Source organism: Apodemus sylvaticus, chromosome 13 (genome assembly GCF_947179515.1).
Source record: "Apodemus sylvaticus chromosome 13, mApoSyl1.1, whole genome shotgun sequence".
Classification (NCBI taxonomy): Eukaryota; Metazoa; Chordata; class Mammalia; order Rodentia; family Muridae; genus Apodemus; species Apodemus sylvaticus.
In genome coordinates, this window is record NC_067484.1 from 80483263 (window position 1) to 80508914 (window position 25652).

Here is a 25652-nt window from a genome sequence, read left to right on the forward strand (position 1 = left end):
ACAGAGAAACCCTGACTTGAAAAAAACCAAATTAAAAAAAAATCAGTTCTGAAGGATAACTTTCTTCAAATAGTATTCATGGCTGGCACTGTTTTTGCTTCTGTTTTGAATGTATCACGCCATTTTCTTTTCCCTCTGTCCTTATACTCTCTCTTTTCTCCTTTGTCTCTTCTTTCAGTTTGTTTGGCTGTGTTAGGTCAAATGACTTGTGTTCAAATTCTGAAAAATTCTTGTTTGCTCTACTGTGTTGTGGAAATTATGTTATTTCATTATTTTTTAAATTGAAAACGGTTTCATTAGTTTTTGTGATGTTTCTTTTGTGAAATTCTCATCCATAACCTCCTTTATTTTCTTTAGAAAAAATGTGCTTTTTAAAATCTTATTGCATCTCATTGAGTTTCCTTAGGATCATTATCTTAAAATATTTTTTCAGGAATTTACTAGATTTCCTTAAAAAAATTAAAAACCTATTGCCAGAGAATTATTGCTTCCTTCTGAAGTGTTTTATTTTCTTTCATGTGTATCATTGTGCTGATATCAGCAAACAGTGTAACATTCATTTGTTTCAATTTTATGAAGAAGCATAAGAAAAAAACCCATTTCTTTAACTAGGGTACAGGGCATCAGCTAAATAGGTGCTTTAGGTTGGGTATAGAGAAGCTCAAAAGTACAGTCTCAATGTAATATACTTATATTTCATTGACATCATCAATGTTTATGAGTGCTTCAACAACATAGACTGTATCTGTTCATGAGAGCAGTCATACGACTTGCAATATTGGTCTCCATAGGTGTGTGCTTCCAAGCTCCAAAGACTTGGTGGCACCAGGCTTCTGGTAGCTGTGAGTGTCCTGGTAAGATGGGATGGGAAGAGAACTACTCTGCCTCTCAGGAAAAAAAGAGGTGATAGCAGGGGTTGAAGGAACAACACTTCTGGTTCCTGAACTACAGGATATGAACATCTTCCCTAGGGCTCTCAAGAGGGATATGCCTGAGCTTTTGGCACCAGGAGCCACTGCTCTGGCAGGACAGGTTCTTTTCCCAGTGCAGTTGATCAGTTGAGGTGTGTGTCATTGGTAACTTAGCCTCAAGGTTTTAGAAGACAAAGGAGAAATCCTTGGATATTGTGTATCAAATGTAGCTAGTAATGAGCCTTATAGTTCTGGTAGCTGTGGTCTACAATCTGTGAGCTATTCAGCAAAACAAAGAGGTCATGTTTAGCCTTGCGGTGCTTCTATCCATGCCGGCCCTTCATAGTGAGGAATGCAGGAAGATTGTTTACTAGTCCTGTGGTTTGAATACACTTGGTGCTGATACCTTGATTCTGATAGCTATGCCTCTGGAGCTACACAGCTTGTTGGGATTATCTCCGAACTACATGGGGAAGGCTATGATAGGAATGATACTTGTGGCACTGGTGGATTATACTTACACAGTTGAAGTACATGGACGCAGCCTTTCTCTGCTCCTTGGGAACAAACTTGAGTTATACCAAGGCTTTTTACATTAATATTTATAGTTCCAAGGAATGAAACACCACATAGGAAGGAAACCATGCTTAGACACTGCAGGGTAAGCATCAGCATTGGCAGGAGTTGAGACCATAGGTAGCTACACTTCTAGAGTTACATAAAAGTGTATGGATGCCTCCAAACACAGATGTAGGTGAAACTGTGTTGAGGTTTGGTCTTTTGCTATGATAGATACTTGCTGCTCCCAGAGACCATGGCGTAGACCCAGGTGATGCTGTGTGACCTTGGCCCAAGTTTCTGCAACAAAACTGAGATTTTATAAGAGTAGCTAGTCTCAAAATTGTGGATTGGGGAGTAGACTTTGCCTAATTATTGCTGGGCAAACAGGAGTGGATTCAGCATTGTGGCTATGGAAGCTGATGGTCCTCAAGCTAAGGATGTTGAGTGAGTTGGCCTATGGCCAAAGAGTGAGTCAATCACTGACCCCAGAGCTTCTGACAGGCCACACATCTAGCTTTGCTAACCCCTTGGGAACTTAGCAGTGGTTACTGAAATTGTTTAAATTCTAGGGGCTAGAGCAATCCACATGAGTATCTTCTCCAGAACATACTTAGAATAGTTAGCTCTCTGTTTAGATATAAGCTTGTAAATGCTATGGAATTCTAATAGAGTTAGGACTGCCAGTCTTGTGGTTGGACTGGATTGTTACCAGTTACTGTACATCCCATGCAGGCAGTATTAGGACCCCATCCACAGGAAGCAGAACAGATGAAGCTGTAAATTGGTATAATCCTTTTCTATATTCTTTTCTAGTTCTCCATGAGGTTTGGGGTTCCTTTCACCCCTCCACTGGTCACTGTCAGTTTCGTTCCTCCTGAGTGTGTTTATGCTATTGTCATAGTCTGTGGAAATGGACTTCAGCTTCTTCAGCCTTTTAACACTGCAGCCAGCCACTCTCGGGAGCGTTCAAACCTTCAGTGTGGCTGGGCTGCATGGCTACTCTCGTTCTGCAGTTCCATCCACGGACTGGACACTATGAAACTCTTGATCTAGGGGAGAGATGGCAATTTTTCAACTATCCGGCTTCAAATCATGCAAGACAATCTGCTATATCCCCTTGAATAATTACACATATGTCCTACTGATTCTGATCCTCTATAGATTGAGTCATCTTTCATATAATCTTTTATAGAGAAGGCTGGCATCAACAATAGGTCTTAATGACTAATTCTTACTACCACCTATTTATATTAATACAGGAGGTTTTTTGAGATCTTTTTAGTGTTAACTGGAGGTTTTTAAAGGATTCTGATGCTCCTATTCTAAAAACAAGTGGGAAGGAGAGGCCCTGGGTTAGGTAGGGCCAGAAGGCAAAGAGGGATAATGGTGGTGGTGGTGGTGGTGGTGGTGGTGGTGGGACGCAGGGGTGTTGCAAGAACTAGAGTGTAGTTTCAGAACTCATTTGGAAAACAACAGTCATATCACTGGGATCCATCTCTAGCAATTGTGATTTAAGTAATCTAGGATTAGGCTAAGAAATGGGTAATTTTACAAGGAATTACTAAGCAATTCTACTTACAGACAGGTTTTATAAGTACTGGTAAAAGGGAATTCAACTCTTTCAGCACCTTTACAAAATGTTAGTTTATGAGGATAAAAATCTATTATCAATAACTTTAACCAGTCCTCAAGTGACTCTCCAAACCAATGTCCTAGGGCATACAACATTAAATATTAATTATCATATAGCCAATATTTACTCCCCACATACCATTTAGAACAAAACTAAGAAAAGATATTTCATGATGGTAGAATATTTGTTATCAAGAAAATCTTGTTTATAATTTTTTAAAAATTACCTTTTTGCCAGGTGTTGTGGCATATGTCTTTAATCCTAGCACTCAGGAAGCAGGAGCAGGTGGATCTCTGTGAGTTCAAGGCCAGCCTGGTCTACAAAGTGAGTTCCAGGACACACAGGGTTATTCGCAAAGAAACCCTGTCTCAAGACACCAATCAACCAATCAGTAAATAAATAATAAATTATCCTTTTCTTTATGTATGACATGTGTGAGTGCTATGACACACATGTAAAGTCAGCACAACCTTACGTGTTGGCATTATCCTATCTTCTTTGATATGTTTATAGATAGATGCTCAGGTCTTCCCATTTATATGGGAAGTGCTTTTACCCACAGTGACATCTCCATATACCATAAAAATTCTGTTAATGCAGGTCATTCATGATTGTCTCTAAGTCATTTTGTGTAGCTACTATTTATAGCATTTCATGGAAAAGCCAATATCATTAGGACGTGTTGTTCCACATCCTGATAATTTCTGTTTCTCAGAGCTCAGGAGAAAGCTAGCATGTTGGATATGTCCAACATAGTTGTATTAAATCCTCTGCTACAAAGCTAAAATATAAACATACAATATTTTGGGTATAGTGTCATATGCCTGAAATACAACTACTTGAGGAGTTAAGGCAGGAAGATCAAAAATCCTAAGGCAATATGGTATCAATGGTAAGACCCTAAACCAAACAAACACCAAATAATGAACAAAACAAAAACCAACAATTCAACTGCTCACCTCAGAGCTGAACCTAACCTCTTCCTAATATTGTGTTAGGCTAAAGCTTGGAGCATACCTTGTTTCTTAGGCTTATGTGGCCTTAGGAAGTTCTATAATGGTAGTTACTCTTTATGGGGCAGTTAGAGTAGAATAAAATAGTGTGAGAGTATGAAAAGTTTAACATACACTATCTTGCTTAATCATCAGGATGTGCCTATAAGGGAGCTGTTATTATTCTCGTCTTATAGATTAGATGAAATTATTTCTCAGAACTGCAAAGCTAGCATTTAAGCCCAGGCTTATAAACCCAGGTATTACAGGGCTCTTAGGTGTTTGACAATTGCCTCTTAGAGGTTTATATTTTCAGGATTTGGAGGATTACATTATGTAACATATATAAAACAATTTCTACCAAGGAATTAAAATGCATAGAACAGAGGGAACCCAAAAGAAGTTTCTTAAAGTTAAGGGAATTTGGTGACCTCAAATCAGATGACAAATTCCAAAATTGCATTTCATGAGGCTAAAAACTGTAAAATGATAGCAAGGACTATAGCAATACTGAAAAGATGTCACTAATTACAGTTTCAGAGTTCAGCTGACACAAGGAAAGCATAACCCTCACCTGCTGATGGATTGACAGAGAGATTGAATGCCTGTCATACTGGCCAAGGATAACCTTGGTAGTTACAAAACTATTTGGAATACTGAGTATAAAATTATGAATGTTTGCCTGCTACAAATGTGTTTCTTGTGCTTATATTTTAAATATTTTTAAAGTTGTGTATGAAGGTTCACACTTGAAATGCAAGCATTTGAGGGCACAGGTGTGGTGGAGCAGCTGGGACAGGGTCCTTCCGGTCGCCATCTGCACCCAGGAGCTGAGCTGTCCCACAGCCCTCTGTGCATGGGTCCTGCCAGGGGAGAGCTGGTCTGTACTGACACAGGCTTACAGGCCCACAGGAGGGACAAGCTCAAGCCAGAGACAGCAAGACCAACTAACACTAGAGATAACCAGATGGCTAAAGGCAATTGCAAGAACCTTACCAACAGAAACAAAGGCTATATGGCATCATCAGAACACAGTTTGCCCACAACAACAAGCCCTGGATACACCAACACATCAGAACAGCAAGACTTTGATTTAAAATCACATCTCATGATGATGATAGAGCACTTTAAGAAGGACATAAATAATGCCCTTAAAGAAATATAGGAGGATACAGGTAAACAAGAAACACAAAAATCCCTTAAAGAATCACAGGAAAACACAACCAAACAAGTGAAGGAATTGAACAAAAGCATCCAGGATCTAAAAATGGAAATAGAAACAACTAAGAAATCACAAGGGAGACAACCCTGGAGATAGAAAACCTAGGAAAGAGAACAGGAGTCATAGATGCAAACATCACCAACAGAATACAAGAGATAGAACAAAGAATCTCAGGTGATGAAGATACCATAGAAAGCATTGAATCAACAGTCAAAGGAAATGCAAAATGCAAAAAGCTCCTAACCCAAAACATCCAGGAATTCCAGGACACAATGAGAAGACCAAACCTAAGGATAATAGGTGTAGAAGAAAGCAAAGGTTTACAACTTAAAGGACCAGTAAATATCTTCAACAAAATTATAGAAGAAAACGTCCCTAAGAGATGCCCATGAACATATAAGAAGCCAACAGAACTCCAAATAGATTAGACCAGAACAGAAATTCTTCCTGTTACATAATAATTAAAATACCAAATGCACTAAACAAAGAATATTAAAAGCAGTAGGTCAAGTAACATATAAAGGCAGACCTATCAGAATTATACCAGACTTCTCACCAGACACTATCAGAGCCAGAAGTTCCTGGGCAGATGTCATACAGACCCTAAGAGAACACAAATGTCAGCCCAGGCTACTATACCCAGCAAAACTCTCAATTACCATAGATGGAGAAACCATGACATTCTAAGACAAAAACAAATTTACACAATATTGCTCCACAAATCCAGCACTTCAAAGGATAATAGATGGAAAACTCCAACTCAAGGAGGGAAACTACACTCTAGAAAAAGCAAGAAAATAATCTGCTTTTAACAAACCAAGAAGAAAATAGCCACATAAACATAATTCCACTTCTAACAACAAAAATAACAGGAAGCAACAATCACTTTTCCTTAATATCTCTTAATATCAGTGGACTCAATTCTCCAATAAAAAGTCATAGACTAACAGACTGATACATAAACAGGACCCAACATTTTGCTGGCAGCTGCAATTTGACAATTTTGTTGCTGAAACAAAAGAGACTAGTTTCATAATCAGGGAAGGACACTAACGATTTTCCCTTCTTGATCTAAACAGTTGCTAGCAACATGGTATTGAAAATGAAATGGTACAAAAGCTGTCCATGGGCTAAAGTTCTGATGCCCTCAGCCTTTGGTTGTTTGACTGAGAATGGAACCCTGAGAATGGTTCTCTCACCGGCTTATGCTTATGGGTTGAGATGCAAGCTCTCAGCTACTGTCCCAGCCCTACCTGCCTATGCCTGCCTCCTGCCGAGGCCCCATCAGGATGCCCATGAACTCTAACCCTCTGAAACTGTGAGTCCCAAATTAAATGCTGTCTTGCCATTGTCTTGATCATGGTGTCTTATCATATCAACTGAAAAGTAACTGAGACACCTTCCAGTGATTCTCTCCACAGCACAACCAAGGTCCAAAATGCTATCAGTTCTTTACCTAAAAACTCTGAAAACTATATCATTATATTTGGAGCCAAAAAAATTTGTACTTTTCATGTGAAGTTACTTAAGGAAAAATAAAAATACTGTCTAAAAAAGTGGTATTCAACCCATGTGTTATAGCCCCTTTGGAGGGGTTTGCAAATCAACCGTTTCACAAGAGTTACATATCAGATATCCTAAATATCAAATATTTACATTATGATATGTAGCAGTAGCAAAATGACAGTTATGAAGTAGCAGTAAAAATAACTTTATGGTTGGGGGTCATAATACGAGGAACTATATTAAAAGGTTGCAGCAATAAGAAGGTTGAGAAGCACTGGTCTAAAAGACGGAGAGATTTAGATTTATTCCATCATGGCCTTGGTATAGAGTGTGATCCCAGGTTCCCCAAAGAGGCTTAGAGCGAGCCAAGGAGCAAAGCTAAGTTGGTAGCACGCCCGAGAGCAAGACATTAAGCATGCAAACTGGCTGCAAACGATCAATTTTTTTTTAACTTAAAAAAAGAATTAACTAATTTTAAGTCTTTAATATACTATCAAGTTTTTAAAAATACTTAAATGTGTGCCCCACCCCCACCCTAGGCTTAACAAATTTCATAAAATCCATAGCCAATATCTCAAAAAGAAACAACATAAAACAAAAACCTTCCATGTTGTAGTTTAAAAAAATGCAAATCTTTCTGAAAACAAAAAAAAGTCTAAACAGGATAAAGAAACAAATGGTTCTTTCTAGAAGCAGATAAATCTATGTTAGTTGCACAAATTTTCTTGCTGGTGTAGGGATTGCCTCTCTCTCTTTCCATGTCACAGAAAAAGAGATATGCAAGAGCAGTGCCCTGATACTTAATGAATCACAGGCGCAGAGAAGGGGCTCGGTGACCTTGTACTTCAGGGGCTGAGGATTTAATCCTGCAGCCATGGGGGTAGGATTAGTCACTGTTCATCAGTGTGGAACAATCATCATCGTCTCCTTACAGGACTCAGAAGTAGAAACTCCATCAGTTTTTCAAAAAGTGACATTTCTGCACTTCTGAAGAATTATAGAAGGCCCTTCCTTCATTTCAATATGAAACGTACTGTGTCGCATGAAAGGGCATGCAGCTGTATAATACCTTATCTCCTAGTATGCTTTGAGATAAAAGGCTTGAAATTCAAAGCTATGTTAACACAAGTATCTACTTAATGTAAGTGTACTTTCTGATTAAATTGGCATATATCAAGTATAATCAGAAAGGTCATTTATAGTGAAGAAATACATAATTCTGCACCTCAATGGGGACACCAATCACAGTGGATGTTGGTTAATAGACACAACTTCTTTGAAACTATTTTTTTATTGTGGGCAGTGGCCATACCTAATTTGGGAAGGCACAAAAGCATATATTTATGCTATATAAAAAAAAGTATTTGTGCTCCTAACAATTCATTTGAGAAGCAAAGGGTAACCTGCCCATCTCTGGCTTCATGGTGGATACAGGAATGGAGTGTCAGAGTATCACAGACCATCCCAGCTTTCTTCCAGAGCTAAGGTTCATGTGTTGCCTTGGTGCTCACAATGAGAAAGGCCCTCCAGTCTTCTCTATAGGAGGCCTGATCTATGTAGGATTGCCTGTTTTTACTATGCAGAAGTGAACACTATTGTTTTGTTTAGTCCTACAATCCTCTTGGATCAAGATAACCATTGTCTTTACTATTCCTGACAACTAAGGGGTGCACAATCAGCCTTGGAGTCACAGGCAAAATCTAGAGACAGAAGCACTATGGCTCTCAACAGGGAATGCTATAATACTTTATTTGCTTGTGCTGTAAGTTACATATTTATTTATTTATTTATTTATTTAAGATTTATTGATTGTTATATGTAAGTATACTGTAGCTGTCTTCAGACACATCAGAAGAGTGTGTCAGATCCCATTACAGATGGTTGTGAGCCACCATGTGGATGCTGGGATTTGAACTTGGGACCTTCGTTAGAGCATTCAGTGCTCTTAACTGTTGAGCCATCTCACCAGCCCCCTTATTTATTTTGTTAGCATGAGATAGATGAATATTTCTACATATAAAGTTGTCCAGCCAAAATCAAGATAAGTGATATTAATGTTCTATGGACAGTATTATTAAACCCCAGAAGCAATAAACTTTGTGAGTTGATAAATATTACATTTGCAACATGGTTAACATTCTTTAGTATCTCAGGCACTTGTTACACATTGTGACCACAAATCTACAATACATTATTCATATTTGAGGTGTCGTCAAGTGATATATTGCTGTAGGAAAGGCTGTCATTTAAATAAATCAACAAATAAAAATGCAAATGTTAACATTTTCAGCCACAAACATTTCCATCTTGTATAGGGAATGAAAATTTCATATGATTTTGACAGCCAGCAAAGAGAACAATTAAAACCCTATACTATGAATAGGAAAGATGACTGTTGTGACTGTTTTCTTTGACTGTACAGCAATGATATGGGACAGTTTTAGTGGTTTTACAAGAACAAAGGAAAAATGTATCCTCGTCCCCTGGCACAGAGCCATACCATCACCATTTGCAGGCCTTTTATAAACCTCCAAATACTTGTAATTTAGGGTGAATATGGATTAAAATCTATTCAATTCAAAGATTTGTGGAAGAATCAGAGTTTGCATTACTAAAAAAAAAATCTATAAGACATAACTAGAGTAGACTTTGAAATTTAAATGATTCAAATACTTTGGATGCTAACGATAGAGAAGTTCCACTGTGCTGTCCCGGTAGCTGATTTTAATACTTCCGAATAATTTTCAACTCTGTACTTTGTATAATACACAATGATACATCATTGTGAGCTCCTCTCTAAAGACAGGATTTGGTGTGCCACACAATCTTTTGGTCAGCCAAATGCTTATTATTTACAAAACTTCTGAGAATCTATATTTAGCTGATCAGCAGTATTAAGGACCAGCAGATGAATAATACTTTTCTTAACATCTGTAAATATAAATATTTGTAGTAAATTAAGCCAGGGATTATAATATTCTACCACATTGATTATGGTTCATTCACAAAATTTATGCTGAGAATGTTTTACAAAAGCCTTACCAAAAAAAAAAAAAAAGATTTTATTCCTCTTTTTGATGCTGAAAGTCAACCTCCAAAATACACTAAGGTAGTATTAACAATCATATTTTAGTGCTATGGAGTAGCTCCATGTTAGAGTGCTTGCATATCAAGTACAAGTCCTAATTTGAGCCCTATCACCAACCAACCAAACAAACAAACAACCAACCAGCTAACCAACTAAATGCCCTTTAAATGTTAACAGTAAGAAAATTTATTGAGATCGAAACTGAGAGGATTATCCATTTCTAACCTAGCCAAACCAACCAATGGTTTGGGTGGGAGCTCTGTCGATTTTCCAGAATCATAATGCATTTGTTTCTTTAGTAAATTCCAATGATGACAGCATTGAAAGCAAGAGAGAAGGTCAGTAGAGAGAGATGGGCAAGCTAAGTAACTATTTTCATATGCCACATTCTGACAATGTTGGCCATTATACTACTTTGGAGATTGAGATGCTGGACTTATCTTTTATTGACAACCCACCCAATCTCTCTGAGTCATGCTTTCCCAATTTTAAAGTTGGGGATGTGGGTAGTACTAGTTCCACAGGTTGTGAGGACAAGTCAAGTAGCTTGGCATGGTTCTGGGTACATAGCACTAGACAGCAGCCTAATTTACTATTCTCTGTACCAGTTACTTCCAGGGTCTTTTGTGGTGTTTACCTTTCTGCTTCCACAATTAAAGGCATGCCAATTATAAACACTTAGAATAAAGTGCTTCTCAAGAATGTGTAGGTTTGTCTTCTGTGCCATAGTACTTATATGAGACTTGAATGAAAGATAGCTCTATAGAAGGAAGACTTAAAGTTCTTTCCTTTCTCAAACAACCATAAACCAAAGAATATGTTTTATAGTTTACCTTTGAAATCACCAACTTTGAGACCAACAATCTAGGCAATTAAACTATGAATTAAACTGTAAAATCTATGCTACTGTGGTTAGATATGAAGTATTTAAGTGCCCCAAATCAATCCCCATGGAAACATAAACCAAGTCCTTTTGAAACCGATGCTTCTATATATCGAGTCTTAATTGTAAAGTATGGGAGTTGCTATATTAATATGAGAAGTTTGTAATGATACATTTTCTCTAACTCCAGAAATAGAAGATCAAACAATTGGCTCTTCTAAAGTCTCTGGAATAAGTTGGTGTGAAGATACCTTTAGCACAAAATTCACCAGGGTTTTCAGAATTTAATCACTTAAAGCTGTAGACCAAATACATTACCACCAATATGTTGTGGATTGGTTTAATGCTACTTGTGTTAATTTGGCTCCACAAATTACTTGGGAACCCCCATGTCTGCACGTAAGATGCTGAGGGTCCCTGCCCCAGCTGGCTTCGACTGGTAAGTAAAGTTGCCAGCAGCCAATAGTTGGGCAGGGAAACAGAGGCAGGACTTTTATGTTCTCAGGCAAGGGACAAAGGAGAGGAGAGAGCATCCCATTGCTGGGGAAGGAATAAGATGCAGGCTTGAGAGCTGCAGAAGACAGAATTCCAGCCATGTAAGAGTCAGGAAAGAGTGCGCCTCTCAGTTGGGTCTAGGGTAGCAAAGATGGAATGATGGAATATAGATTTTAACAAATAATAACTCAGGAGTATTAGAGGGAAGGCATTAGCAACATGCAAGTTTGGCAGTGGCCAAGACATTGTGCAGTTTAAGGCACAATAAAATAGAAGTCTCTCTCTCTCTCTCTCTCTCTCTCTCTCTCTCTCTCTCTCTCTCTCTCTCTCTCTCTGTGTGTGTGTGTGTGTGTGTGTGTGTGTGTCTTTCATTTGAGAATCCAGAACAGTGGGGCAGTAGTGAGGAACACACACACTGTTGCTGGGTAGATTAGAGCAGATTAACTAACTACAGCAACACTGATGAGGAGCTGAGGAGGGCCCACGGCTAAGCAGAGTTTCTATGGACAGGAAGCTTTGGGTTTCTATGGAAATCCTTGTCAATTGTCATCATTTCAGAAAAGCATGGATATAGAGAAATCTAAAGCTTCATAGCACGTGCCTGTTGAGTAAGATCACTAAAACTGTCAGTTGCTCCAGTCTTATAAAAGCTCTCCTATGGACAACACTAAGTCAAAGGATCTCTTAGGCTCACCTTGAGGTTTTGTGCTGGGATGATGATGAGGCTGGTGTCAGGGCATCTTTAGGGCTTCGTGTTGACATGGGAGATGTGGATGCATCTTTTCTAACTCCTGTTGCTGTCTCTGTATAAACAATAAAAGAAATTAAGTTCTTCAATAAAACATTGAATATTGAGTATTCAATAAAAGAAATGAAAAGTTCACTTTCAAGTAACAGGGTAGACCATTTGGGACATCCTAAAGCCTCAAGAACAGACTATCCCCTTATCCCCCCCCCCCCCCCCCCGCCCCCAGTGAAATGGAACAATGGCAATTTAAAAGTTCCTTATGTTGTTTTTTTTTTATAAATATCAGTGATTCACACTGTCTTACTTAAAAACAAACAAAATCCACCCATCTGTGCAATAACAGACTAAATCATTTTGTTTTTAGACATATTTGCCTGTCATATTTCTGATGATTTGGGTTTACTACAGAAACACCCAAGAAAGTAAACTATTTTAATTTGTTCCATTTAACTCTTATTAACAAGTCTTCTTGTTGAGAAAACAGTTAATCTTAGCGCCTTGTATTGCCAGACCTTGCAAGTTGATGGAGTCTCTTTAAAAGTATTTAAGATGAGATATAAACATTCCATTTCTTTTAAGTCTATATTGGACTACGCCATGTAGCATGTGAAAGATATGACCAGCATACCTTCATTGTAGGCTATTAGGAGATTCCTAAGCAATAATTTCTCTTCCTACAGCCTTGCCTGTTCTGGCTCCTGTTCAGTTTTAAGTAGTAGTAACTAGCTGATTAGTTACTCTTCCCTCTGAGATGTCATGTAAAATGATAGTATTGTAAGGACACATCTTTTCTTTTTGGTTTTATTTTATATTTATTACTTTTCAACAACACAAAACATCCATCTTTATTCTAGAGGACTGTGAGAATTCTGTCACGATTTCCTTCTGATTCCTTGGAAACTGCTGCCCAGCAGGCATTACAAGTCTATTTGGAAAGATCCACTCTTTCTTTTAGTAGTGAGTGAATATCTATACAACATGACATGAGTTTTTGGAGTGTTAGGAATACCAGATCCTAAAATGCCAAACTTCTCTGTGTACATGGGAAATTGATTTCATCTCCCTGTCTGGATCTGGTCTTTCTGTCCCTTCCTATTTCCAGTTTACCTTTTCTAGAAATTATTTTATAAGAACTTTTGCAGTGGATATTACATTGATAGTATATTAACAAATAACGGGGAAAAAAATGGGACTTCTGTGGCTGGCCTAAGGTAACAAAGATATTAAGGCAGGAACCTGCATCTATTTCCAGGCAACAAGGAGGGTTGTCTCCATTGTCTTTCACCAATATGAAAAGTGTGAGGCATTAAGAACTTAGCAATTGGGGTTGGAGAGATGGCTCAGCGGGTAACAGCACCGACTGCTCTTCCAAAGATCATGAGTTCAAATCCCAGCACCCACATTGTGGCTCACAACCATCCATAAAGAGATCTGATGCCCTCTTCTGGTGTCTGAAGACAGCTACAGTGTACTTACATATAATAAATAAATCTTTAAAAAAAAAAAAAGAACTTAGCGATCACAGTATTCTGGCAGGGATATTCTGACATGGAAGCCAGATGTTTGAAAGAAATAAAGAGCATAGAATTTAAAGCAGAGATTTATAGGAACAAAAATAAAATAGGGAAAAAATAGGAATTAAAATTCACAATGTTGAATATAAAGTTTATTCAAGAAATACTTATTAGATAGCACTATCACTTGATTCCTTTCAATGACTATCTTGAGTCACTTCTTTTAACAGTCCCAGGTTCTTCTACTGTCCCCATCTTATGGAACGCAGGTGAAAATTAAGCACATTCCCAGCCCTGCACAGCTGTTGAGGATAATGCTGGTTTGAATGCAATCAGGTCTGCTGGACAGACTTTTAGCTATTTTGTTAGATACCTTGACAAAGAAAACAGCACCACCACCACCAACACCAAACTGCTCTCTGGAGAGATGAACTTGGTGGCAGATATAAGAACAGAAAGAATAAAAATTGGAAAATTTAATATTCCAGAGAATTTAGGACCGATTGGAGGCAGGAAGGGTGAAAATATGAAACAAGTAGAAACAAAGCGATTGGTGGGTGTGAAGGTTTATATATGCTTGGTCAGGGAGTGGCACTATTAGGAGGTGTGTCCTTGTTGGAGTATGTGTGTCACTGTGGGTGTGGGCTTTAAGACCCTCATCCTACCTACCTGGAAGCGAGTATTCTGCTAGAAGTCTTCAGATGAAGATGTAAAACTCTCAGCTCTTCCTGCACTGTGCCTGCCTGGATGCTGCTTTGCTCCCACCTTGATGATAATGGACTAAACCTTTGAACCTGTAAGTCAGCCTCAATTAAATGTTGTCCTTTCTAAGACTTGCACTGGTCATGGTGTCTGTTCACAGCAGTAAAACCCTAAGACAGTGGGTGAGTGGAGGGGAAAGAGGACACTTCTGGTAGGGACAGATTATCAATATCCTTTAGTTACTATCTTGGAACAAAATACCAGATGTTTTTGTTTTGATGCTTCTGATAAAAGTTGGTTCTGAGATACTCTGAAAGAGTGAAAATGAAGAAAAGAACTTTTAGAGGGTCCAATTTGCAAACATATGCTTAGTTATTTTTCTGAAGGGTATGGGATCCCCACAAGGTCAAGAATGTTGCCATTCAAGGTATAGGTTAAGTTTATTCTCTTCTGTCTTTTAACTTTCAAATCTCTCTCTCTCTCTCTCTCTCTCTCTCTCTCTCTCTCTCTCTCTCTCTCTCTCTCTGTGTGTGTGTGTGTGTGTGTGTTGAGACAGGGTTTCCTCTGTGTAGTTCTGGTTGTAGACCAGGCTAGCCTTGAACTTATAGAGACCCACCTGCCTCCCAAGTGCTGGGTTAAAGGCATGCACCACCACCCAGCCTCTCAAAGATTTTTATAAGTTGAACTTTCACATCCAGTCAGCCAAGCTGCTGGCAGTCATAGTCCTACTGCATTCTTTTCTACACTTAGGAGATACTGTTTCAAAGGGTGCATCTCTTCTGTAGCAGCAGTTAATTGATGACCAGATGTTCTCCATAAACCTCTTACCCAATCATGTAATGCCAAGGCTTGGAAACCCTGCTTTCTGATTTTTCCTTTAAAAACCACTTCCCCTGGACCTCGCAGTGGCTTTTCCTAATCTGTTGCATCAGGAAGGTTTGTAGCCCAAGCTCTTGAGCTTGAGTAAAGACCCTCATGTGCTTGACTGGAGTTGCCGTCCCTGGTGGTCTCTTTGGGGCTTTTCAATTTGGGTACAACAGTTCCTTCTATAAATTATGATTTAATATTCAGTGTGCAGCAATGCTATAGCTTTATGTATTCATAGAAATACACAACCTTATACAATTACAAATATAAATATATACAAAGATGTTATATGTTTTTTAAAAATCTAAGTCTAGAAATAATGCTATCCATTAGGCTAATCGAATTTCTATATAAATGCCTGTATTTATTCATGTGTGAACATACCTATATTTTTTGCCTATACAGATGAATGAGAATATTTTCTATCTACATGTAGCTGGGTTTGTATGCCTATCCATTAGTCAACATTTCTTCTTTTTTTTCTTGATTTGATATTCAAAGATTAAGAACCTCCATTTTTGGACTTGTTAAAAAACAGCTGAATTGTAGTATCATATGTTCAGTTTAGCTTGAGTCATACTCTATATGTATATAACTATATACATAATGTTGGCATAACTGATCCCAGATCAAGGGGCTACACTGGTGCCTAGGACAACTCTAATTTCAGTTCCCAGCCATGATATCTTTGTTCCTCAGGGTCAAGTGCTACTTATTCTTTTCTGTCTTCTATAACTTTAACATGTATGTATTTGGTTTAAAATTTTCTTTAGCATTGTTCTTGATTTTTATGAAAACTAAAGTAAGTTCTTAAAGTTTATTTGTTGATGATTGTGTATGTGCCATTTGTTCTCTTTGTACATCCTTTTCTGTGCAATGCACTACTGCTATGGGTAGGGAGACTATATATATATATATTGTCAAGTTTCTTCACGCCTCTGTGTGTTAGGTTGTTACATGTGTCAATCGTAGCAGCTTTTACTATAAAAATGTTCCAAGTCTGTGCCCACACCCTTCTTTTCCTCCTTCCTCACCTGCACTGTGGCAGGGTCAACAGAGAGCTTAGGTTTTGTGGGTCAGACACTCACTATGTTCAACTCTTGTGAGAAAGAGAACACACCAAAACAGTATGAAGATAAAAGGCACAGCTGTACTCTAATGAGTTTTACTTGGAGTGCACTGGGTTTGCAACAATACAAGTTCCTTCCTTGATGTTTAAAAGTGGGGGAAGGGAGTTCAGTCTTTCATAGTGAATATTATATTCTATGCAGGTTTCACACCTAAGTTCCTCATACTACTTATGAAATCTCCCAGCAAAGATTTTGCTAAATGTTCTTTCTCTGTTGACTTAGATCGTGTGGTTTTGCCTTCTTTCTGCTAATGTGGTGGATTACATTGATTGATTTTTCTGAGTTGAATCACCTTTGCATTCCTAATTAAATCCCACTTGGTCATGATTTATCATCTTCTTAACATGCTGCTACATTCGCTTGCTACTGGTTTTTGCTTGGGCTATTTCAATGCACATTTACAGCACACATAGGTCTACAGTTTGTTTAATGATTGCACGGCTCCAGCATAGGGAACTCTTAAAATTTAACTTCAGATGTATCCCTTCCTGTTCTATTTTATGAAAAAGTGTGAGAAGTATTTGCCTTAATTCTTAGAGATTTGGTGAAATTCACTTGTCAAGCTATATGGTTCTGGCTTCTTTTTCATGAGAGTTTTAAAAAATGATTATTGTTACGGATCTATTCAGATGTTTTATTTTTGGAGTAGAATCTGATAGTTTGTTCAGTTTATCTAGGTCTTGTAGCTTCTTGTATATTTCTGTTACTGTTACTCTCTTATCCTAGGAGGCTGCAGCATGTTCACTTGGCTTTCAAAGTTCTCACAGAATATCATATGGAAAGTGCATTAGACAGAACACAAAGCAAGACTTGTGCCAACCTTCTGGGGAATCTACAGACAGGTCAACAAAACCCCTGACATCTGATTCCGCTAAAATCAGGCTCTTTCATCGTTTCAGGCTTTCTTAAAGACTGACGCCTTCTCAGGGAGAGAGTCCACAAAGTTCTCCTATCATGTTTCTGCAGAGCCTTTTCTTCTTCAGAATTCTGACTAGATGGATTCTTAATGGTGTGGCCTTAAGTGTTCTTGGTGAAAGATGAGCCCCTAAGGTTATCTACTTCACTTTTTTCACTGACGCATGCGTTGTGATTCTGTAACTTGACACAATCATTACAACAATCAGGAAGACATACCCCAACATCTAAAACTAATTAGCAAATCATTAGTTAGCAAATGAGCAAACTAATGAGTGAAAAATGTGATTACTTTGATTTGACAGGAAATGTTCCCACATTGGCTCATGCATGGAAAGGCTGGTCTCTAGCTGGTGGTGCAATCTTTGGAGATTCTAGAAACATTAGCAGGTGGGTCCTAGTGGGAGGAAGAAAGTCATGGGCACGGAAGTGGGGGCATTGTTAACAACACATGCCTGGATCCTCTCTGCCTCTTTCTCTGCTTCCTACATACAAGACATGAAGTACAGTCTCCACATAAGCTCGACTCACCATAGTGTCTTCCTGAGTGTGGTAGCCACTGGAAAGTCTGACACTGCTCTTTTTCAGAGTAAAGTCCTCTAAAAGTGCTTTTACAGGTGTTTGGTCATAATGATATAAGTAATACAATTATTGCCTTAACTGGTACAGGAAAAAAATTAGATTTGGTGAAGTCAAAGATCCATTTATGACAAAGACTCAATCATTTAGGAGGGATTTTCTCAAGCTGATTTAAAAAATAAAAAAAGCACCAGCAAAAGCATACCTAATGAGTGAAGACTGTCTTGAGACTTGGAGCGGGTGTGTGAATGCTTTTACCATTTTATTCCTAGGAATGGAGCTCTTAGGCAGTCAACAACAACAAAAAACAAAATCCATAATTATAGAAAGAAGGAAGCTGTTTATGGATTTAGCTACACCCCAGTCCTAATCCTCAGTACTCTTTAAAAGGGATCATGCTAGAAGACAGGGTCTTCAAAGAAGTCATCAAGGGCTAATGAAGTCACATGGATGGGTCCTATCTGTAGGACTGCTGAGGGTTGTAGCTTTGGAAGGAGAGACACCAGGGAGGCATATATACAGAAAAGGGCCATGGGAAAGAACAGTGAGATAAAGCCCTCTGTAAGCTCAGGGAATAGCTTCAGAGAAGGAACTGATTAGCAGAGAGCACAGGGAACTTTTGGTAATCATGGAAATGTAGTACATATGAATTGGTATAAACAATTGTCAGACTTATCAAACTGTACATCTAAGACCTGTGCAACTGTACTGTATATAATTAAACCTCAATTAGAATAAAAGGAAATGAAATAATGACCATGTTTCCTTGACTTCTTAGGTACTGCTATTTTAAGGCCTCACTACAGTCTTTCTCTTTGATATTAGCAATCAATCATCAGAAGGATTTTGATGATGTAAGCATATATTTTGCTTAAATAACTAAATTACTGCCGGCATTGAGGTCAAAAGGTCTAACTGATTATGTCCTTATTTTGGGAAAATGAAACAAGGGCAGAAGAAGAAAAATCAATATATTTAATGCTATGTTGATTCAGCCAACAAGTATATAATGAGCTCCTACCATGTGTGGACCTATGTTCTAAGGAGACCCAAGACATATATAACAAGTTAGGAAAGCAGATTGTATTTTGAAGTATTTCTTTTAATATAAAAGGATGGGGAATGCAGATGCTCTTGTTTAAGTGATAATATTTCATATTTACATTAAGATTAACTATCAAAGATAGGGTCTTAAATTTGAAATCCTTTTTCATGAACCAAATAGTATGATTTACTCTATTGCCTGGGTTTATTCATAGCACTCTAATGTGCTTGTCTTCTGTGTACTGTTGATAAAGACATCAATACTTTGCATATTTCTTATTTCATACTTCTGGGAATAAGTCCATTTTCTTATGATTAAATATAAGATACAGATGACAGGAATAATAAAGGACACATAAGTAAATGATCCTTAAATGCTAGATAAACGCCACTTCTGTACTTTGATTCTTCGAACATACTTAGTTTGTCTCTTGGGTTTATCTACCATGGGTCATCATGATGTGCACATCACTATAAGAACAGGTTCATTTACAAGTATCAATAGGAACACAAGTGATTATTGTTTACTTCAGTAAAGTCTATCACAAACATTTTCCAGTAAGAAAAACTGTTCTTGAGATCCTCTCAAGGAACTCAGCCAACCATGATTGCTATGCAAGGCTAGCCTAAAAAAACCCTCAAAGGGAAAATGAAGAGTGTGGCCAACACTGCCAGCCAAGCTGAACCTACTCTAGAGTGAGGGTCTGCCACAGATGTGAAGGGATTCAGAGAGTCATGATGGGGACAGCGGGAGGTATCCACAAACTCAGCAGGGACGGTTCAGATAGGGCCATGGCAAGGTCACAGCAATAACCCTGTCCTCTCTCTAATCTGCCCACACCAGCTCTGCACTGGCAGAGAGGCTCAAGGGGGCAACTTCCTGTCTTCAGTAATCAAGCAGACCATAAAAGAAGAGAAATATACTAGATAATCTTCTTCATAAGTAGAAAAACTTCATGGTTCCTATGACTATCTTAAAATGCTAAAACATTCAAACTTTTAAGCAGATAAGGTTTTTTGATATTATTTTCATTATCACACTAGACCCTCCCACCTTCTAAAGACAAAGGAAAAGGAAGAGTAAAGGGAGAGGCTGGAAAATAAAATGGCAAACGAATGTGTCCCTGAACCTCTGCAGACCTGAAACAGCTCCCCCAGTTAGATCGATTGTCTAGCAGCGCTACCGGGACTCACTGTGCACAGCCAAGATGCTGAGTGGCAGCAGACGACGCAGCACAAGTAATGGCTTCTGAACTCCTGTTAGTCAGAAATGATTTTGTTTCAAATTAGAAATTGATTTTTTTGGGGTGGGGGACACTAGCTCTTTCCAGGCTTCTGGCTTCTTTTGCTGGGACAGGGAGAGATTTGCCTCCAGCACAGCTCTGCTATCCTGACGAGCATTCTCAGGAGCTGCTCCCAGACACGACAACAGTCTCAACCAGCCACACATGCTGTGTGTCCTCTGCTGTTGCTGTGTGGGTTTTCATCTTACCATTTCATTTCAGTGCTGTCACGCATGTTGACAAGTCAACAGAATATCATGTTAAGCAGAGTAGCACCACAGCAGTTCTGACTGATTCTCCTCTCTCTGAAGTGCAGTGGTGAGAATACGGAGGGCCCAAATAAGGGTTCCCATGGCTAAAACACAACTGCCACAGAAAGCAGAGGCTAGGTCAGACTCTAAGTCTTCTCAATTTCATCTTTGTTTTAGGTGGCAATGATTAAAACGAAGCTTTCAATACTGTCTTCAGTAGAGCTCTGTAGAGTATTTGCCTATGCCAAAGAAAAATGGTGGCATTTTCCCTTTGGAACTTTGGAAAAATTATCATTTCTCAATTACTTGGAAGGGGATGAAGCAATTTCTAGATGACTGGTTGTTGTAGTTTTGGGTGTATTGTTGTTAAAAGAGATCTTGACCACAGCAACTCTCATAAAGGATAACATTTAATTGGAGCTGGCTTATAGTTTGAGAACTTCAGTCCATTACCATCATGGCAAGAAGCATGGAAGCATGCAGGCAGACATTGTGTTGGAGGAACTGAGAGTTTGACATCATGATCCACAGGTAGCAGAAGGTGACTATGTCACACTGTCCAGATGAGCATATATGAAATCTCAGAGCCCATATCCACAGTGACACATTTCCTTCAACAAGGCCATGCCTACTAAAAAAAGGCCATACCTCCTAATAGTGCCACTCCCTATGACTAAGCATTCAAACACATGAATCTATGGGGGCCACACCTATTGCACTCCCTGGCCCTTATAGTCATAACATAATGCACAATGCATTTACTCTAACTTCAAAGGCCTCATAGTCTATCATAGTCTCAATAATGTTCAAAAGTCCAATGTTCAAATCTCTTCTGAGATTTATACAATCATTGAACTGTAATCCTATATGTCTTAGTTAGGGTTTTACTGCTGTGAACAGATACCATGACCAAGGCAACTCTTATAAGGACAACATTTAATTGGGTCTGGCTTAAGGTTCTGAGGTTCAGTCCATTATCATCAAGGTAGGAACATGGCAACATTCAGGCAGGCATGGTGTAGGAGGAGCTGAGAGTTCTACATCTTCATCTGAAGTCTGCTAGCAGAATACTCACTTCCAGGCAGCTAGGACTAGGGTATTAAAGCCCCCACTCACAGTGACATACCTACTCCAACAAGGCCACACCTACTCCAATAGGGCCATACCTTCCAATAGTGCCACTCCCTGGGCCAAGCATATATAAACCATCACACTGTATAATATCAAAATCAAAACTAGATCACATACTCCCAACATACAGTGGCACAGGATATAGATTACCATTAAACCAGCTGGGTAAACACCAAACTCTCATCTCCATGTCTGATGTGAAAATGCTCTTCAGATCTCCAACTCCTTTCAGCTTGGGTGACTGCAACACACTTCTTTTTCTTGGGATGGTTCCATTCCCTGTTAGCAGCTTTTCTTGCCAAGTATCCCATGACTCTGACATCTCCAACATTTTGGGGTCTCCCAAGGAAATCCAGGCTTCACCCCTGCCACATGCTCTAGCCTTAGTGACTTTCCTTAGTCATGCAAGAATATTTCATAACCCCTTTCTTTCTAGGCCTCCAAGCAAGGACACCCCTACCACATATCTGGCCTCAGCGACTTTCCTTAGTAATGAAGGAAAATTCTATATTCCCTTTCTTCTATTCTTGACTCTAAAGCCAGATCCATGTTGCTGAAGCTGCCAAATTCTGCTGCTTGCTGTGATTGGAACATGGCCTCTTATTCTATTATATCTTCATCAGCTTTCTGCTTTGGATGATTTCCTTCACTGCCTATATTTGGCTTCCTGGAACTTGCTCTCTAGACTGACCTTGAACTCAAGAGATCTCCATGTCTTTGTCTCCTGAATGCTGGAATTAATGCTGTTCATCACCGTGCCTGGACCTAAGCTTTTCTTTAATTCATTTTTACAAGATGGAAGTTTAGTTTGGTGGGATCTTACCCTGAGGCCACCACTCCCTTAATTCCATTTAGTATATTTAATCTGTTTTTTCTTTGAACACAGGATTTAGCTCCACTCTTTCCTAATACCTCTTTAATCCTTGAACCATACATTTTATATTTTCCTTTCTCAGTTTGTAAAATGTACTTTTCATAAGAGTAAACCATAGGACAGAGTCTATTCTAGGCTGTTTTAAGATTTCCTTTGACAATTTAATTATTTCAATTTATTCACCTTAGCCTCAAGTAGACTCTTCAGACAAGGGCAAAATACAGCCTCATTCTTCAGCAAACTATCACAAGAATGATCTCTAGGCAGCATTTTAAAATTCTTCTCCTTTGAAACCTCTTGAGCCAGGCCTCACAGTTCAAAACACCATCAAGCATCACTGACTTTCATATTCTTTCAAAATGGCCTATTAAGCAATGTTTAAAGGGTTCAACTGTTTTCCTTTTTCGAAGTTCCAAAATCTACTTTCCTCCAAACAAAAGTTCACAGCAATACTCCATTCCCTGGTACCAACTTCTGTCTTGGGTTTCATTGCTGTGAAGGGAGATCATAACCAAAGCAACTCTTATACAAGAAAACATTTAATTGGGCCTGGCTTACAGTTTCAGAGATTCAGTTCATCATCAACATGGGAGGAAGCACGGCAGCCTTCAGGCAGACGTGTGTTGGAACAGGACCAATGAATGCATCTACATTTCAATTCACAGGCAGCACAAAAGACTGTGTCACATTGGCAAGACTTGAGCATTTATAAGACTTCAAGCCTGCCTCCACAGTGACACACTTCTTCCAACAAGTCCACACCTACTCCAACAGAGCCATACCTCCAAACAGTGCCATTCCTTATAGCCAAATATTAAATAAAACACATGAGTCTATGGGGGCTATTACCTATCCAAATCACCATACTCACAGGCTATTACCTAGCTAAATCTCCACACATCCCCAGAGCACAACAATGCTGGCAGCAGTTGGCATAAAAGAAAGGTGCATATAAAATTTTTACAAATAAATAAGCTAATGTGAGAGTTGTAGAAATTATGAACAGTAGGCTGATTAACATTAGCAGGAGAAAAGCTTGCCTGTTAGAAGAGAACATTTAAGAAGATATCAGAATAACAATCCTGAGTACGGTATGAGCAGAGGCAGCCTGTTTCCTATACATCTGTCCACAGGAGGCTCATCCTTTCAAGTCAGTCCTTAAGGCTGTTGGAACAGACTGCACAGGAGTCACTCCAGGACCACCTGGAAAACACACATCTCTTTCAGGCATTATTTCAGAGTTACTTGTAGTTTATTCCTTTTAAAACCTACATATAAAACAGGAAGTATTATCAGCACTTCAAAGAGTGCTAGGCACTACTTGTTGAGACTTGGGAGATTGGGTCTTAGTGACAATGTGAAAGTTGCTCATGATCTCTCCTCCACATTCCCTACATTATCAGTCAGTTATGAGGCCTTACTTTTCCAGGAGAAATTTATGTTTCACTCCTTATTTTATTACTCACTTGGAGAAAATCATTTGGTATCTACAACCATACTTACTGCTGAATTCAGCTTTTAAAAGGAGGGCCAAACTGGACAGCTTCTCACATCAGTACTCATGTAGAAATAGATGTAGATGTGATTTGAGAATCTAGTAGCTGGGCCACCCACAGCGTTCCAGACATACATTTATCTGAAATGCTAACTGCAGCCCAGCATAGTGGAAATCACCTGCTGTTCACTGGCTTGCATGCACCAGCCACCTTCCACTGTCCTTAGCAACTCTCTGCTTCTGCCGGCACTACACTCACCTCTCTGGGGTCTGCATGGATCATTCTGTTGACATGCCCACTGGATGCCATTCTCCACGTGGGACTCAAACTCAACAGTTTTCTTCTCCCTCCGGCTCTGCCCACTGTTTGGAGAGTCTGGGCACTTCTTAAATGATGATGAGGTTCCATGCTGCCATCCATCACATTTAGGCTCCAATAAACTGAAAGAGGAAGCACGAATGGACTATGGAGGGCATAGAAAAGGACACAGATCGCATGTACATATGTGAAATCAACATGAGTGGCAATACAACTATGGCAGTAAGAATTCTTTTCTTATTTTAATTTATATATAATTTGAATTTTTTTTCTGAAGGTACATTTTGTGTCTTGCTACACAAATTGGAGAATAAACTATTTTAATGACTCAAACTGTACATTTGGAGTTTTGGAAATGAAACTTAGTTATCTAGGGCCAGTGCAGCAACTGGAGGCAATGTCAGCTAAGTAAGATGGTAGGAAACATTTAAGTTCCCAGACTTTGTGGTCTGGGACAGATGAGCAGAAGAAAGTAAAGCAACGCGGGATCAAAGACTGTCAGGAAAGCAAAAGCATCTAGTTGTGTACGATAAATCAAAAACAAAGAATGAACATGAAAACCTTTGGTGTGGTGTATGTGAGGAACATGAGAGGCTCAAGACAAAGAAGTGGGAGCACAAAGGCAGAACATGACAGAACTACAGTAAGTGACACAAGCTTGGAATATGGTCACAGGTGAGTCACTTTAGAAAGGAGAGAAAAAAGAACAAAATATCTTTACCTACATGAGGGATGGACCAACCGCACATAAATGCCAGGGTCCCCAAAGGATGGCAGGAGTGGGGAAACACAATGACTTTGATTGTCATGTCAAAGCCTTGCAGAAATAATGGTGGGAAACAATGGAGGAATGGAACACACTGAGATTCACACAAGGAGGCAGGCTTGTAAGAAAACGCTGGCATGCTTGCCTCTGTCACAAGCGGTATTCTCAAGAAAAGGGCTAATTTTAGGCACTGATTCATAGCCTGGTGGTGAATTTTAATTATCTAGAAAAGTCTTAGTAAGATGACTTCTGGAGTCTCATGCACACATTTGCCTGTTTCCTCCCTGCCTGTTTCCCTCTCTTGTTCTCCTCCTCTGCCTTCTCCTCCTCCTTTTTCAAAGGAATCATTTATTACACACGCACACACACACACACACACACACACACATGTATATGTATATATGTATATGCATACTGTAGCTGTCTTCAGACACACCACAAGAGGGCATTGGACCCCATTACAGATGGTTGTGAGCTAACATGTGGTTGCTGGGAATTGAACTCTGGACCTCTGGAAGAACAGTAAGTTGCTCTCAACCACTGAGTCATCTCTCCAGCCCTCCTTCTTCTTTTAAAACCCCCTAGGGGATTCTGTAATCATGGCTATTCCTTTAGAAGATGGCTCCTTCTGACAAGAATTCTAAACTCTAAAGAAAAGCTGCACCTACATAAGTAAGGTTTTAACTGCTAAATAACCTTCTCTTTTCTCTTCCCTTCTTTTGCTTTTCCTTTAGATTTACAAA

General features: G+C 39.0%; 1 protein-coding gene across 2 annotated transcripts in view; it reads right to left on the bottom strand.

Moving 5' to 3' along the window:
* Kiaa1328 (KIAA1328 ortholog) overlaps positions 1-25652 on the bottom strand; it is a 257014-nt gene that overhangs the window by 24267 nt on the left and 207095 nt on the right. For both annotated transcript variants that reach the window (XM_052156056.1, XM_052156055.1), the window contains 2 exons: positions 24084-24265; positions 11986-12094 (listed from right to left, as the gene is read on the bottom strand). In XM_052156056.1, coding sequence (XP_052012016.1) covers positions 11986-12094; positions 24084-24265 — 291 coding nt within the window. The remainder of the gene's footprint in view (positions 1-11985; positions 12095-24083; positions 24266-25652) is intronic.